At 43.8% G+C, this 13,477-nt stretch overlaps 2 protein-coding genes across 2 annotated transcripts; one reads left to right on the top strand and one right to left on the bottom strand.

The window, feature by feature from the left end:
* Positions 1–5,209: 5,209 nt before the first annotated feature.
* Positions 5,210–6,814, bottom strand: MIS12 (MIS12, kinetochore complex component). The gene has a single exon (XM_026050192.1). It carries the CDS (start codon positions 6,716–6,718, stop codon positions 6,086–6,088), a length of 633 nt encoding a protein of 210 aa, XP_025905977.1. The 5' UTR covers positions 6,719–6,814; the 3' UTR covers positions 5,210–6,085.
* A 409-nt stretch (positions 6,815–7,223) lies between these two features.
* On the top strand, positions 7,224–11,338 carry DERL2 (derlin 2). The gene is made up of 7 exons (XM_026050133.1): positions 7,224–7,322; positions 7,494–7,559; positions 7,833–7,906; positions 8,300–8,393; positions 8,874–9,069; positions 9,582–9,672; positions 10,167–11,338. Exons 1-7 carry the CDS (start codon positions 7,230–7,232, stop codon positions 10,270–10,272), a joined length of 720 nt encoding a protein of 239 aa, XP_025905918.1. The 5' UTR covers positions 7,224–7,229; the 3' UTR covers positions 10,273–11,338.
* The last annotated feature ends 2,139 nt before the right edge of the window (positions 11,339–13,477 follow it).

The raw sequence follows: 13,477 nt of genomic DNA, 5'->3' as shown, positions 1-13,477 counted from the left end.
ATAAAGTCCCTAGAACTGACTTGGCCCAAGTGTGTTTCCTAGCGCAGCGGCTCATGCTTTGCTGCCACGTCTCGTGTGCTCTCTGCTCCTGAAGATTTCTCTGCACTGTTACCTGTGGCTGAGGTGCTGAGCATTTCCCTGGTTCTGATCCAAATTTCGCCCTTCCAGGTTTGTTGGGCTTTTCCCTGAAGTGAGAGCATCAGTGTGCTCAGATCTCGTGTTGCTGATGGCCATGGCAGCTTGCTTGAAAGTCAGGCCAGGTTTCCACAAAGGTCTTGTCTGTAGCCCCAGTTATTTGAGGATGGGAGGAGATCTCAAATATTTATACCTATGAGGGGGCACATGCTAGGACATGTTTTCCTTGGCTCTTTCCCAAGTTCTTAGCTGTTGTTCAGACTCCCTTCTGCATTTCTAGGGGATTTAATGTCCTGTGGGAGGATTGGATGAGTCTGGGTTTGGAGTGGGCTTATTCCTCACCTTGGAAAGGCCAGGGTTTTTTCCCGAGCTGGAGTGGAGCAGACGGTCTGCAGGGAGCAAAGCAGCTGCATCTGGACCAGCTATGGAGCCGCAGGAGGGGAGGCCAGTGATGGGAGCGAAGGGGACTCAACCTCCCACCTCCACCAGCGGCTTCACCTCTGGCTCTGCAGCTGGGGACAGGAACGGGACACCAGAACCTTTTGGGCCAGGGACTGTCTCTTCCCAGGGAAAAGATCCATGATGGAGGCTGCCAGGTCCGGCCTCAGCAGGGAGCTGCTCTGCCGCCGGGGCGCGGGCTCTGGATGACATTGCTGCATAGGAGAAGAAGAAACCCAAAGCCAGGCTGTCCTTAGGAGGGCTTCTCAGGTAGGTCTGGGCACAGGGGTGTCCAGGAGATGCGGCTGGTGGTACCTGTGTGGGGACACGCTGGGTTCGGCCACATGCTCTGCTCTTGTGACTGCTTGGCAAGGCCTCCAGGCTGGTGCAAACGTCGGCGCTGCTGCAGTGATGGCTCGGGGGCTGCCAGGGAGCCCAGCTTGGCAAAGGCAGGGGTGGGGTGTTTATGTGGTATGGGAGAGGGGAACAGGGTTTTTACTCCGTGTTGGGAGGAGGGATGTGTTTACTTCCTATTGGAAAGAAGGGTATGGGAGGGGTGCATTTACTTGGTATTGGAAAGGGAGATGCATTAGTTAACATTAGAAAAGGGGGGACATAATTTTTACCAGAAAGGAATATATATATATATATATATATATATATGTATATATATATACACACACACACACACACGTGGGATTGGAAAAGGAGGACTTATCTGCTTGCTCACTGATCCTGCAGGTTCAAGACAGCCGCTGAGCGTGACTGTGTCTACGTGTGTAGGCATGAAAATGGTGAAATCAAGATGCCTGATTAATGCACGAGCAGTCGAGGTGGGTTAATGCACCACGGCCCCTTCCTGGTGCGTCGGCAGCACACGAGGTTCCCTGTTAACGTTTCACCCGAGTTTGCCTTTAGTCAGACCAGTTCAGCCACTTGAAAACAGCTCCCCTTCATTTTCTCCAAAATGAACTGCCTTTCAAAATGGATTTCTTGAGCAAGAGGTTATTATTTAGTGCTTATTATAATATTCACTTATTATAATATTCACTAAGAACTGACTTCTGCTCCAGCATTATCCCCTGTGCTAATTAGTAGAGAGCAAGTGCCACAAGGGGTAAGACTCCCGGAAGCTTAAGCAGAAGTAGCAGTAGCCTGCAGGGATGAGCTGGTGAGCAGGAGGATTTTCCCTGTGCAGGGACAGAGGAGGTGACAAAATCTCTGTGACCAGTTGTGACCCTTTGAGCCCAGGTTGCTGTGGCGGCCACAGATGTGCGGCGGTGCTATAGTAAAAGCCTGAATCCTTAGGTGTAAAGGTGCATTTAACTCCAAATTTGGGAAATACTGCAAATTTGGCCTTGCAAAGCTCTGCTGCTGCTGGAGATTTGCTGAGGAGGTGATCCTATGGGTATCTGGTACAGCGGTTTCCAGAAGATCCAAACTGTACTGCCGTGGCAGGGCCCTCCCAGCAGATCAGCAGGAATATTTGTGTCATGGGCATCACAGGAAAGCCAGCTTTCCTGTGGGGAAAGCCTTCCCCTCGGGGAAGCCAGGGCAGGGGGGAGCGGGGAGTTGCCTGGTGAGGAAAACGCCTATCAGAGCATTTTCCCAGGAAACGAGAAATTTCCTTGGGAGTCCCAGGAATTTTCCTGACTTTTCCCAGGCAGCTGCTCCAAGTCTTACCTCAAACGTTATTTAAAGACAAGCTGCTTTTCCTGTGGTTTATAGGGGGAAAATAGTTTCAAGGTGTGAAAATGTTTCCTTTTTTACCAGACATTTCAAGACATTTGAAACTTGTCTTTTCCTTTAATGCACTTGTGCAGTGCAGAAAAAGGAAAAAGCCAGTTATCATTTGCTTCCATAAAGCCATTTCCACATGAGGAATCGCAGCCAAGCAGCAAACCAGAGGAGCAGCCCCCAGCAACCGAGCCCTGACCGTGTTTCTTTGCTCAAGGAAATCAAATGCTTTGGCACTAATGTAATCTGAATGTGCATTTTCCATGCCCAATTTATCTGAGCACTCTGAGGAGGGATGGCAGGGCAGGAGGCTGGCAGGGGAAGCAGCTTCCCAAGGATCCTGGTTGGGCGCATGGGGGTGTCCCAGCCTGCTGGTTTCCCTGTACTGGATGTGTGTGTTGTGAAGGAAGTCTCTGTTGGAAAGGATTGAGAGAGACGTGAGGGAGGGAGGTACGGAGTCGTTTCTGCCTCACCACGTGTGGCTGAGGAGGTCTCGGGTGTCTGTGTCGCCGCTGTCCTGTGGGGTCACGTCTCCCACTCAAAAACTGGCACCCAGGCAGCAATCGTGACGAACGGACTGGGTATCTCTGCGTTGTATGAGCTGTCTGGTCAAGAGGAGAGAAATGGGTGAAAACTTCATCAAAAGGGAAAATAACACATTCTAGTGGAATAACTCATCAAAAGGGAAAATATATCATTAGGAGGCAGCAATATGAAACTTTTTGATCTAGCTTTCTGCAAACACAGATGTGTTCTCTCATGTCACGTAATTCCCAAGTAAAAGGAAAATAGTCTCCTCCTCAATAGAAGGACAAAGAAATGTTTTAGCTTAGGAGACATTCACCATCTTTGGGGGAAAACCAAAGATACAGAGCAAAAAGAAACATTTTTCGCTGGTTGAAGTCTTGGGACGATCTCCTGGTGCCCTCTGCCGTCCATGTTCTTCATTCAAAAAAGCACAATTTTGACATTTTGACATGCTTATTTTAAGACATTAAAATGTTGCCATCCTGACCTGATTCTTGCTGCTAGGCTAAATAATTTTGCTTCATTCCTGCCGTTTCAGCTACAATAGCAGCTTGCTGAAGGCAGTTATCTGTGATTTTGTTTAAAGCACACTAGAGAACCTGTAGCTTAGAACATGTGAGGAGAACTCAGCTTATTTCTGAAAATACTTGTATTTGCCTTTAAAATGACAGGAAAAAACTATAGCCTAAAAACATGCTGAAGTGCAACTTTGAGCTGTAAAAGTAAAATTAATTCCTCTATGATGCATCTGCTGAAAACGTTAATTTGCTACTTTCAATTTATGTTACCTGTGTCCCCAAATCTCGTGTCAGGTAGTTTCTCCCAATTCCAAACACTCTCTGCTAATCTGTAATTGATAGTGTAGAAATACACAAGTGAAACTTCCCTTTTCTTTCTTTTCTTATGTGTTTACGTGTTTCCTTTGACTGGAACAATCACTCAGTGCAATTTAGACAGACAGCCTGTGTAAATCATCTTTTCCTAGTCCATGTCTAACGTGCACTGACATTCCTGCTGCAGGAGAGGCCTCCTGGTGCACGGTAGAGCATTGCCAGGGCTCAGTCTCACCAGCAGGATGCAAAGAACAAAGCGAAAGGGAGGAAAACTGCTTTACAGGAAGATGAAACCACAAAACCAGCAGTTTGGACAAGGCTGGGGAATGTCCTCCCCAGGCAAATGCACCTTTTGCAAATGCAAATGCACCCCAGGCAAATGCACCATAAAAAAATATGAAAAACGCTGTTGTGGTTATTTAGAAATATTATATAAATTATATACGCTTGTCTGATCTTGAGAGAACTGGTAATTGTATTTTAGAATGACAAAATATTCAGATGCTTATGTAAGTTTCTGGAGGCTTTACATGACATCCTGCAAATAATTAGTATTGTCAGATTCTCTTTAAAGCTTTTGGATTTGATTTCACCCTATGTGAGTAACATAACATTTACATAGGACAACTTGACCTCCAACAAAATTTTCCTCTCCCTCCACTGAAACCTCCATGGACACATATAGTTCATTACACATTTTATTTAAAATGTTATTTAAAAGTATTTTTTCTAAATCATTTGAATTTCTTAGGTAACCATTTTAAAATGGTTACCTAATGGTTACCTAAACAAAATAGCATTGTTTTCTTTCAGGAAATGGTTTGTTCCTCAATTGCTTAAATGGAATATGGTGGAACTCCTGATGAGGACTTTTGTTACTCTTTGGGAAGGGATTATATTTGGCAACAGCCTTCACACAGTATTTGCCCCCCACTGCCATTAAAGACTCATACTCCTAGAAGTGATTTTATGAACAAAAGGAAGAGAAATCAAGTTAATGAAATCTTAAAAACAGGTGAATTTATGTAGCTGGTGTCTCCAGATGGCTTATGGCAAGTCTCCTTTTTGCTTTACAGGTGTGATTTTGTCCCTATGCCATATATTTGGACTAAATGGTTTTGTCATCAGCCATCATTTAATCTCACTTAGAGAGCCCTAAAAAAGGAAGAAAAGAAAGTTTTCACTGTAATGAATCTCTTGTTGAGCATCCCCATTGGCTAGTAAATGGTTATTTTCCCTGATCATTTTAATGAATGATTGATGCACCAAAAATAAATATCTTAAAAGAATAAATTAAACAAGATGTCTGGCCTTATTAAACTGATTGTATATGAACTCTTCAGCTATTTGGAAAGAATTGAAGGAAAATTTATCATGTTTTTAGTATGGTTTTATTGCAAAGACTCCTAAATTACACAGAATTTCAATATATTTCAAACAACTCTGCCTACTGAAGTACAAATGAGGATTAACACCTAATGGAAAAGAAGTGTGATCTGTACAGGAGATTCAAGGGATCTTTACAGGAGATTCACTGAAAAGATCCACGCTTGCTGTGTAAAACTTGAGTCGAGCACAGACAGAATAAGCTTAATTAAGTGACTTCAAAGAACTCATCAGTCAGTCTTCACAATTTCCACACAGAAAATATCTCATTATACATAAAGAAAATTAGCTATTATTTAGTAGAAAAAGGACCCTAGGCAATCCAAATAAGGCAATATAAGCTAGAAAAGTGATCTAATTGCTTTCTGACTTTATTCTTGCTCAATGAAAACACAATCCTTCTCCTTCCAGAACACCTGTGTTAAGCAGTAATAAACCTTTATATCTCAGAAACTGCTCCAAGGGCTTAAGTTTAATATTGATGTAAACAGATCTGTTTCTCATTAGAGGGCTGAGCAGTGTCTTTTTCTATCTTTCTCCTCTCTATGGTTTCCTGTTTGTTGAACAGGAACCTTAGCCTTTATAGCAGAGCTGCTTACAAAATCAGCATGAAGAGTTTATGTCATCACTGACAAAAGCACAGACTTTGTAATCTCAACTGGTACCAGTCTGGGATCTTGCTTGGACACTTTTTTTTTAACCTTAAAATACACAATGGTATTATTCTGTGTTAAAAGGCAATTTTCTTAAAGTCAGGAAATTACTTTCAGTCAGGTTCTCCAACACAAATTTTATTCCTGATCACCACTTTCCCTACACATTTCCCAGAAAAGCAAGGCTTTTTCCTCTCTATTTCCTAGCTAAGCTGATGCAAATGAACACACTCAACAAAACTCAGTACTGAGATTTCTGTCTTGTCTTTGCAGGCTTAGAGAAGAGACTTCTGGAAAGGCAATACATCTTTATTATTTTAAGTGAGCTTAAATAATAAGCTTGATGGTTTTCACGTTGCCTTTTCTGAATTCGCATTATGCCAACTGATCGCTAATCCGCAACTTTTTGCTTTTCTTTTCAACATCTTTTAGCACATCTTGGAGTTTCTTGGAGTTTTGCGTCAGGAATGTGAAGCTTTCTTTGAAGTTGCTGGTCCCGTGTGCTCTGCAGATGCTCTCAAGTCCTTCAAACCACTGCAAAATCTTTTCCAGTTCTGCCTGCACACGCTTCTGCTCCTCAATTTCGGCGAGAAGCGCCTGCTCGGCGGACGCCTCGGCCCTGTATTGCTGCTGCAGCTGATCGATCTCCTCCTGAAGCGCCTGGAACTGCTCTTTCGTGTAGGGATACTGCTCGTGGACCTTGTCCTCGGGAAGCAGCACGTTCTTGGGCACGTTCAGCACCAGCTGCAGCAGCACCTCTTCCATTTTACTGAAGAGCTGCTCAAAGCGCTCCTTCATGAAGAGGAGAAACTTCTCGGTGCCCTTCCGCACTTGGAGGGGGCTGATTTCGGCGTGGGGGAAGCCCTCCAGCTTCTTCAGGATGACGCCCTCCACCACCAGCATCACCTCGAAGAGGTAGTCCTGGAAGGCGGTGTAGACGCGCAGCATGCACGTCTGGGGCGTGAAGCCGAAGAACTGCGCCTCGTAGGCCATGGGGTTCACCGACATGTTGGTGAAGCCGAGGGGAGAAGAGGGCGGCGGCGCGGCAGGAGGACGACGAGGGCTTCAGGGGGGGGCCGGGCTTGTCGCTGCCGCCGGGGCTGGTCTCTTCCCTCAGCTGCGGGTACCGCGGGGCTATGGAACGGGAGCGAACCGAACCGAACCGGATCGGATTGGACTGGACTGAACCGGATTGGACCGGTCCGGACCGAGCTGCGCGACCGCCCCTCCCCCCCTCACCTCAGGCCGCCTCAGCGCTTCCCGCCTCGTTCGAACCCCGCTGGCTGGCTTCGCCGCCAGCCAATCAGCGAGCAAAGCGGAGCAGCGAGGAGCAACGGCGCCGGCCAATCAGCGAGCGCTCCGTCTTGAGAGGCGGGAAGAGGGAGGAGCGGCGTGCTCTGGCTCGGCCAATGAGAGCGCGGCGCGTTGGCTCCCGCCACGGCCGGCGCCTATTGGTTCCGCGGGGCGGAACGGAGCGCGTGGCGGAAGCGGAAGCGGGGCGGGCGGCGGGGGCGCTAAGATGGCGTACCAGACGTTCCGGCAGGAGTACCTGCAAGTGCCGCCCGTGACGCGGGCCTACACCACGGCCTGCGTCCTCACCACCGCCGCCGTGGTGAGCGCCGCCGCCCGCGGCCGCGGCGGGGCGAGGCGGCGGCCTCCGGGGCGAGGCGGTCGCGCACCGGCCCCTTGAGGGAGCCGGAGAGCCGCGCTGGCTCCCCCGCAGCGCGAGCGGCTCTGCCGGCCTCCCCTCGTTCATTTTCCCCCTTATTCTCTTCTCTTGCAGCAATTAGAGCTCATCACGCCCTTCCAGCTGTATTTCAACCCCGAATTAATATTTAAGCACTTTCAAGTAAGTGTTTTTTTAAGCAGGGGCTGTTCTCGAGAAAGCTGTTGAACTCTGTGTGTGTTTTCAGAACTGCCAGTTATAAATGACTATCGCCTTTTGCATTAAGCTTACAGCTTAATACTAAAGCAGAAATGGAGCTCAGTATATCTTAGTTCAAGTTCTGGGTTCTAACTATAAAGGAGCCTGATTTGGATTACTCATAAACCTTTTCTATTTAGGTAACTAAAAAAGAAAAAGGTTCCATGTTTAAATCCCTTGTGTTTGTTTTATTCTCAGGTATGGAGGTTAATCACAAACTACTTATTTTTTGGACCAGTTGGCTTTAATTTTTTATTTAACATGATCTTTTTGTATCCTTCCTCAAGTTTGTTTCCTCTGCTTGGAGAGCAAAGCTCCAACGTGCAGGCAAGTTGCTGTGGAAAGGTTCAGCGTTGTCTCACTGTGAGGTTACTGGGAGCTTAGTGATACTGGTTTCACTGAAGAGAGCTACTTCAAACTCTCAAGAATTTTGCCATTTATTTTGGTGACATTAAACTTAAGTCTACAAGCCAGGTCTTTCTGGGATTTTCAAGCAGATTGGTCCTGGCACGTGAGACTAATCCAGAGTGTGGCCTCTCTACTGAGAGTAAATGAAGTAAATTGGTATAAAATTTACATGCAATTTCATGCATATTTGAAACAATTTCTGCTTGAGTTTTTATTGAATTCATTTGCTATCCAACTTTCCTGACCTGTGACTTCAGATATCGTTACTGCCGAATGCTTGAAGAAGGCTCTTTTCGAGGTCGGACGGCAGATTTTGTATTTATGTTCCTTTTTGGTGGACTTCTAATGACTGTATCCTTTTTCTTTTCTTAACTGTATTATTAAAGGTAGAGATATTGAAAGAGAAATCAAACTATGTTGTTATGCTCTTTGTTCTTGCATGCTGAGGTACTTTGTGATATGAGGGGTGAGGTAATTTTGCATGTTTTTTGTACCAGTTTTGTCAGACTTTGGGCTGGTCTTTAACCTTTCAGATTTTAGTTATAGGATTATGGAAATTAGATCCTAGGGTAAGATGCTGTTACTTAGGTGATTTTATGCCAACTTATGTTGTAAATAGAAAAGTCACGCTGCAGGTATCCTAAATCCTGCCTTAAGTGTTGGTTTTGTTTGACAGTAGATCTGATTTACTTAAACCTGGGGAGGTAGAAGGAGGAGCTGTATGAAAAACATAACTGATCAACGTGTGAAACTCTTGTGATGTTTAATCTCAAAGCAGTTATTTTAAATGACTCATAACTGTGAACTGTTTTCTTTAACTGGCTGTCCTAGCTTTTTGGCTTATTTGTAAACTTGGTGTTCTTGGGTCAGGCATTCACAATAATGCTTGTGTATGTATGGAGCCGCAGGAATCCCTACGTCCGTATGAACTTTTTTGGTCTTCTCATCTTTCAAGCTCCATTTCTACCTTGGGTGCTGATGGGTTTTTCACTACTTTTGGGGAACTCGATCATTGTGGATCTTCTGGGTAAGAAATTTCAAGAATTGGAAGAATATGCTATTCCTGCCAGTGTTATACATGGGAGGGGGAAAAAACAGCTAAATGCCTCCTATCTGTGGAGCTTACTGTGGCAAATGATAGATCATTTACATGAAGCTTTCCTGATTTCAAAGCATGTTGTATTTTGTGCTATAAGAGGGATAAAAACAGCTACTTTTTTTTTTCTGGGTCATTAACGATCACATTATATGTTAGACTGCTGATACAAAATTATTCACATGTAGTATATTCTTATAGGCTATAATGTCACGTTTAATAATGACAGGTTGTTTTCTCTTTTGTTAATGTCTTGCAGTGTACGTTACACATTTCTTCTGATACCACCTTGCTTCATTTTTTTTCATATTTTTCTTTTCCATTGTATTTTCTGTGAAGGGAAGCAAGATGTGCTTTTTTTTCTGAGAACTCTAGTGGAGAACTTGTAAGTTATAAAGGAGAAGTATTGAAAAATCACTGTTTGACATTTCTTTATGTACTAGGCATTGCAGTTGGGCATATATATTTTTTCCTAGAAGATGTCTTTCCCAATCAACCTGGTGGTGGGAGGCTTCTGAGAACACCATCTGTCCTGTAAGTGCTGGTTTCTGATTTGGAGTGGATTTTAAAATAGGCTCAAATGGAAAACTGTTTATAACTCACTGAAATCAACCTCTGATAAGAGCATTGTATCTGCTCAAATAGTTAAGTCATTTTGCCTGTCTATGCTCAGAAGGCTGCTTACGGCTCTTGTCTGGGTCTGTTGTCTTAATCTTTTCCCAGGTGCTTTCACTTTCTTGGTGTAAGCTGTGATCCTGTAATACTTCTCGTACTTTCTGTTTTTCACTTTCTGCAAACTTTTCTGGAGTGTCCCATTGCTCTTGTGGAGGAAATCAGTCCCTTCTAAGAACTGTCTTGTTAAGTTATCCAGGTGTCTCCTAGCTGGAGTACACGTGTGACTCGGGTGTAGATCACTGATGCATTCGCAGGTCGTTCTGAGGGGGACCCTCTGTGTATGAAGAATTTGAGCAGCCTTGTTATTCCTGTGAAATATTTATTAAACAATAACAGCCTTTTGTGTTTTCCAGGAAAGCAATATTTGATACACCAGAAGATGATCCTAACTACAATCCTTTGCCAGAAGAGCGTCCAGGAGGATTTGCCTGGGGAGAGGGTCAGCGCCTTGGAGGCTAATATGTGGCTGTGCCAAAACCCAGCAATAGCTGGGAAAGACTTAACTGAAGTACCATATTGGGGATTTTCTTATTTCCCCATCAAGGACACTTTTGGAAAGCTGTATAGTTCTGAATACAAGCACTTTATGAAATGGTGGTCTAATCCAAGAAGCTTCCAAGCTACCAGTGCCTTCTCTGGTAAGGGAATGTTTGCACTGGTAAGGAAAATATCGATCTAATGGAGCCAAAAAACTAAAACTGGAAACCATTTCCTGTCAATCTTGGTTAATAAGACCATGAGTACTTCTTTAAAGTGATTTCTAAAGCTTTTTATTTCCCTCCTGCCCTTCCCCCCCAAGTTATTTCATACAGGAAACTATATGGGAAACTTTACAGGGGACAGAATAAAACTTTTTGGTTTAAAATCTTTTTTTATTCTTAGATAAATGAGTTTACAACATAGTTGAAAATGTAAATCCCTCTTTCAGTGGCACAAGTTTTTAGTCTGAACTACTTGTGTCTCGAGTCCCAGTCGAATTGTAAGAAATACAATGTTCAGCATAATGCAGGCTTTTTATTTTGCCAGTTTTGTATGGTTTTTGGAACGTGCCTTGGTGTGAATAGGCTTGCAGGCTGAGACTAAGTTTTGATAGGCTATTACATGACAAGTCCATGTTCAGATGACAAGGTTTGAGTCTTGCTATAACAGGTTGTTTTACAAAATCCAACCCTCCACCCACCCCAACGCACCCAATCCTAGAAGTCATTAAATTATTTGGAGTATTAGGGAAGAGCTTGTCTGGAGTTTGAACTGCTCAGTACGTCAGGTAATGAGTTGAATAAAATGTCGTGTGGATCCTTTTTGGTTACCTTCTTGTGTAATCTTAGTCTTGGGGCAGCTGGTGGAGGAAAAATGCAGAGACTTGGGGAGAAGAAAAGTCCCTGAAGAGGCAGCTTTAGTGCCATGATCTCCCACACTTCTCTCCCACAGCTGTTAGGAAAAAAGGACTCTGTGCTCAATTTTTGCTCTGTATATGAAGCTTGTTGGAGTACTGAGTGGCAGGGACATCTGTCCAGAAAGAATGAGTGATGCTGAGTGGGGTTTAGCTTCAAGTTAGATTAATACAAATTTCTGTAAGGGGAGCTCTGTAAACAGTTGTGAATATAGTTCAGCTGGTAAAGCTGAATCACTCTGTGAACTCTATAGATGACACCAAGTATCTCTACTACATCATAACAGAAAGGCAGTAAGGTACTGTCTCACTCATTTCAGCAGTAAGATATTTCTGAGAAAAATCTTACTTTCAATTTTAGGAGGGCTGGGTTTACGTATATCGGAGATTAGTCTTGTTGTCTAGTCTCAGACTTTGCTTTTCTTGTTCTTAAATTTACTATAGCTTTGTAATCTAGGAGAGACTTTGCGTTTCTTGTTCTTAAATTCACTACAGGTTTGTAATCTAGTAGATAGATTAATATTTCAGGAGCATGCATGGTTCCCAAGCAGTGTATTGGAAGTGGTAAACAAATTTAGTGCAGTCATTTATATCTGGGCCTTCCTTTTTAAGCGTTATGAAAAACTCAATATTTTCTTTTTCAAAACACCTTTTAAATCTGTTTTCTAGGAGTTCTGGAAATGTTGTAGGCAATTCTGCTTAATGATTCCTTTTTGAGGCAGGAAATTGATTAAAAGATGTTTTTAGTTCTGTATTTAACAGTCTCTCAGCGGTTTCCTGGTGGGATGTTAGTGAGTGGGGCTGCAACCAAAGTTCAGCCATCTGGCTAGGATAAAATCTACTGTAAATGCAAAGCCCTGCTATGAAGTGGGCAATGTGTCTACCTGCGAAAGACCTGCTGCTCTTAGCAAGTGATATATTGATGAGATTGCTTGTCCCTTCTTGATTTTCCAAAATTATTTTCCTTGCACACTTCCTGCCACACTTGTGTGTTTTTACGCCTGTGCCACACCTGTGTTTTAATAGGCCTTGAAAGCCATTTTTGAGCATTCTGTCCTTCAAAGAGTGAGTAGTTTTGTTGGACATGGCTACAGCCTTGCCCAGGTAAGTAGAGGAAACGTCTGTAGACCATTTCTAGAATTAGATTTGCATGTGAGGTATCAACTTTGAACAGTGTGCATTGGTGCTCTTCCAATTTCCTGCACTTCTTTTAGTGACTTAACTGTGAGAAGTTACAGTTTATAAGTCTAAATCGGAGGAGTGTGATGTAATCATTAACAAATTGATGATTATCTAAGTTTTTCTCATGAAAGAATGAAACATCCTGTGAATAAATGTTTCCTAATCTAGGACGCAAGGAGGAAACCCTAATCCTCTCTTGTACGGGGGAAATTATATTCTCAACCCCAAACACACACGCTAAGGGTTTAGTGATTTTTCCAAACTGTCTGATGAATATTATGAAATTCCCAAGGAACAAAGTGGAAGGCAACTTGGCAGCACTGTTGAATACTTCTCACTAGAATTCCACAGAGGACTTTCACACAAGAATTTAACAGGTGCCTTTTACACAAGCAGCAGGTAACTGCTCCCTCAGAATTAAGCCCTAAAGCTCCAAAGTGGGGGACCAGGTGCCCAGCCAAGGCAGGGACACTGCTCATGGACCAGCTGTCTTTGTGAGGCAGATTTGGCTAAAAACAGGCTTGACTAGGCTGCGAAAACTCAGCCCAGCGGCTCTGGAAGACAATTTCAGTGGTTTAATTAAACCCTGCAGCTACTTATGAATCTGTATTATATATATTTTTATATATATATAAAATCATATTTAAATATCATAAAATCCTGCGGTTGGAAGGAACCTTTGGAGATTATCTAGTCCACCCTGCTCGTGCAGGGTCACCAAGAGCACCTGGCACATGGCTGTGTCCAGGCAGCTTTGGAAGATCTCCAGAGGTTCCATAACCGTGGCAACCTGTTAAATGAATATTGATGAATATTTATCATCATTATTCATAGCCATTCATTATTAATGATGAATATTATATTCATTTTATAAATATATATACGAATATATATTTAAAGTAAATGCGAATTATTTGCTACCCTCTCTAATTAAATAGCTGTAGTCATGTAGTTTGCTGGCTGCTTGTAGGGGCGGCCTCAGCGCAGGGAACTACATCTCCCACAGTGCTCCGCGCTGCGGGTCACGCGGGCGGCGGTGGCGTCACGGCCGCGCCGCGCGGGTGCCGGTGTCGCGCGGGTGCCGGTGTC

The sequence above is a fragment of the Nothoprocta perdicaria genome, unplaced genomic scaffold (genome assembly GCF_003342845.1).
Source record: "Nothoprocta perdicaria isolate Ctin4 unplaced genomic scaffold, notPer1 scaffold_66, whole genome shotgun sequence".
In the NCBI taxonomy this organism is placed as follows: Eukaryota; Metazoa; Chordata; class Aves; order Tinamiformes; family Tinamidae; genus Nothoprocta; species Nothoprocta perdicaria.
Note: the sequence above shows the minus strand (reverse complement) of the source record. Positions and strands in the feature narration are given on the sequence as shown.

Excerpts from the sequence above, each read along its gene's own strand:
- MIS12 (XM_026050192.1), bottom strand. The coding sequence starts at position 6,718 with ATGTCGGTGAACCCCATGGCCTACGAGGCGCAGTTCTTCGGCTTCACG.
- DERL2 (XM_026050133.1), top strand. The coding sequence starts at position 7,230 with ATGGCGTACCAGACGTTCCGGCAGGAGTACCTGCAAGTGCCGCCCGTG. Across the intron at positions 7,323-7,493 it reads TCCTCACCACCGCCGCCGTG|CAATTAGAGCTCATCACGCC; the intron begins GTGAGCGCCGCC and ends CTTCTCTTGCAG. Across the intron at positions 9,070-9,581 it reads GATCATTGTGGATCTTCTGG|GCATTGCAGTTGGGCATATA; the intron begins GTAAGAAATTTC and ends TTTATGTACTAG.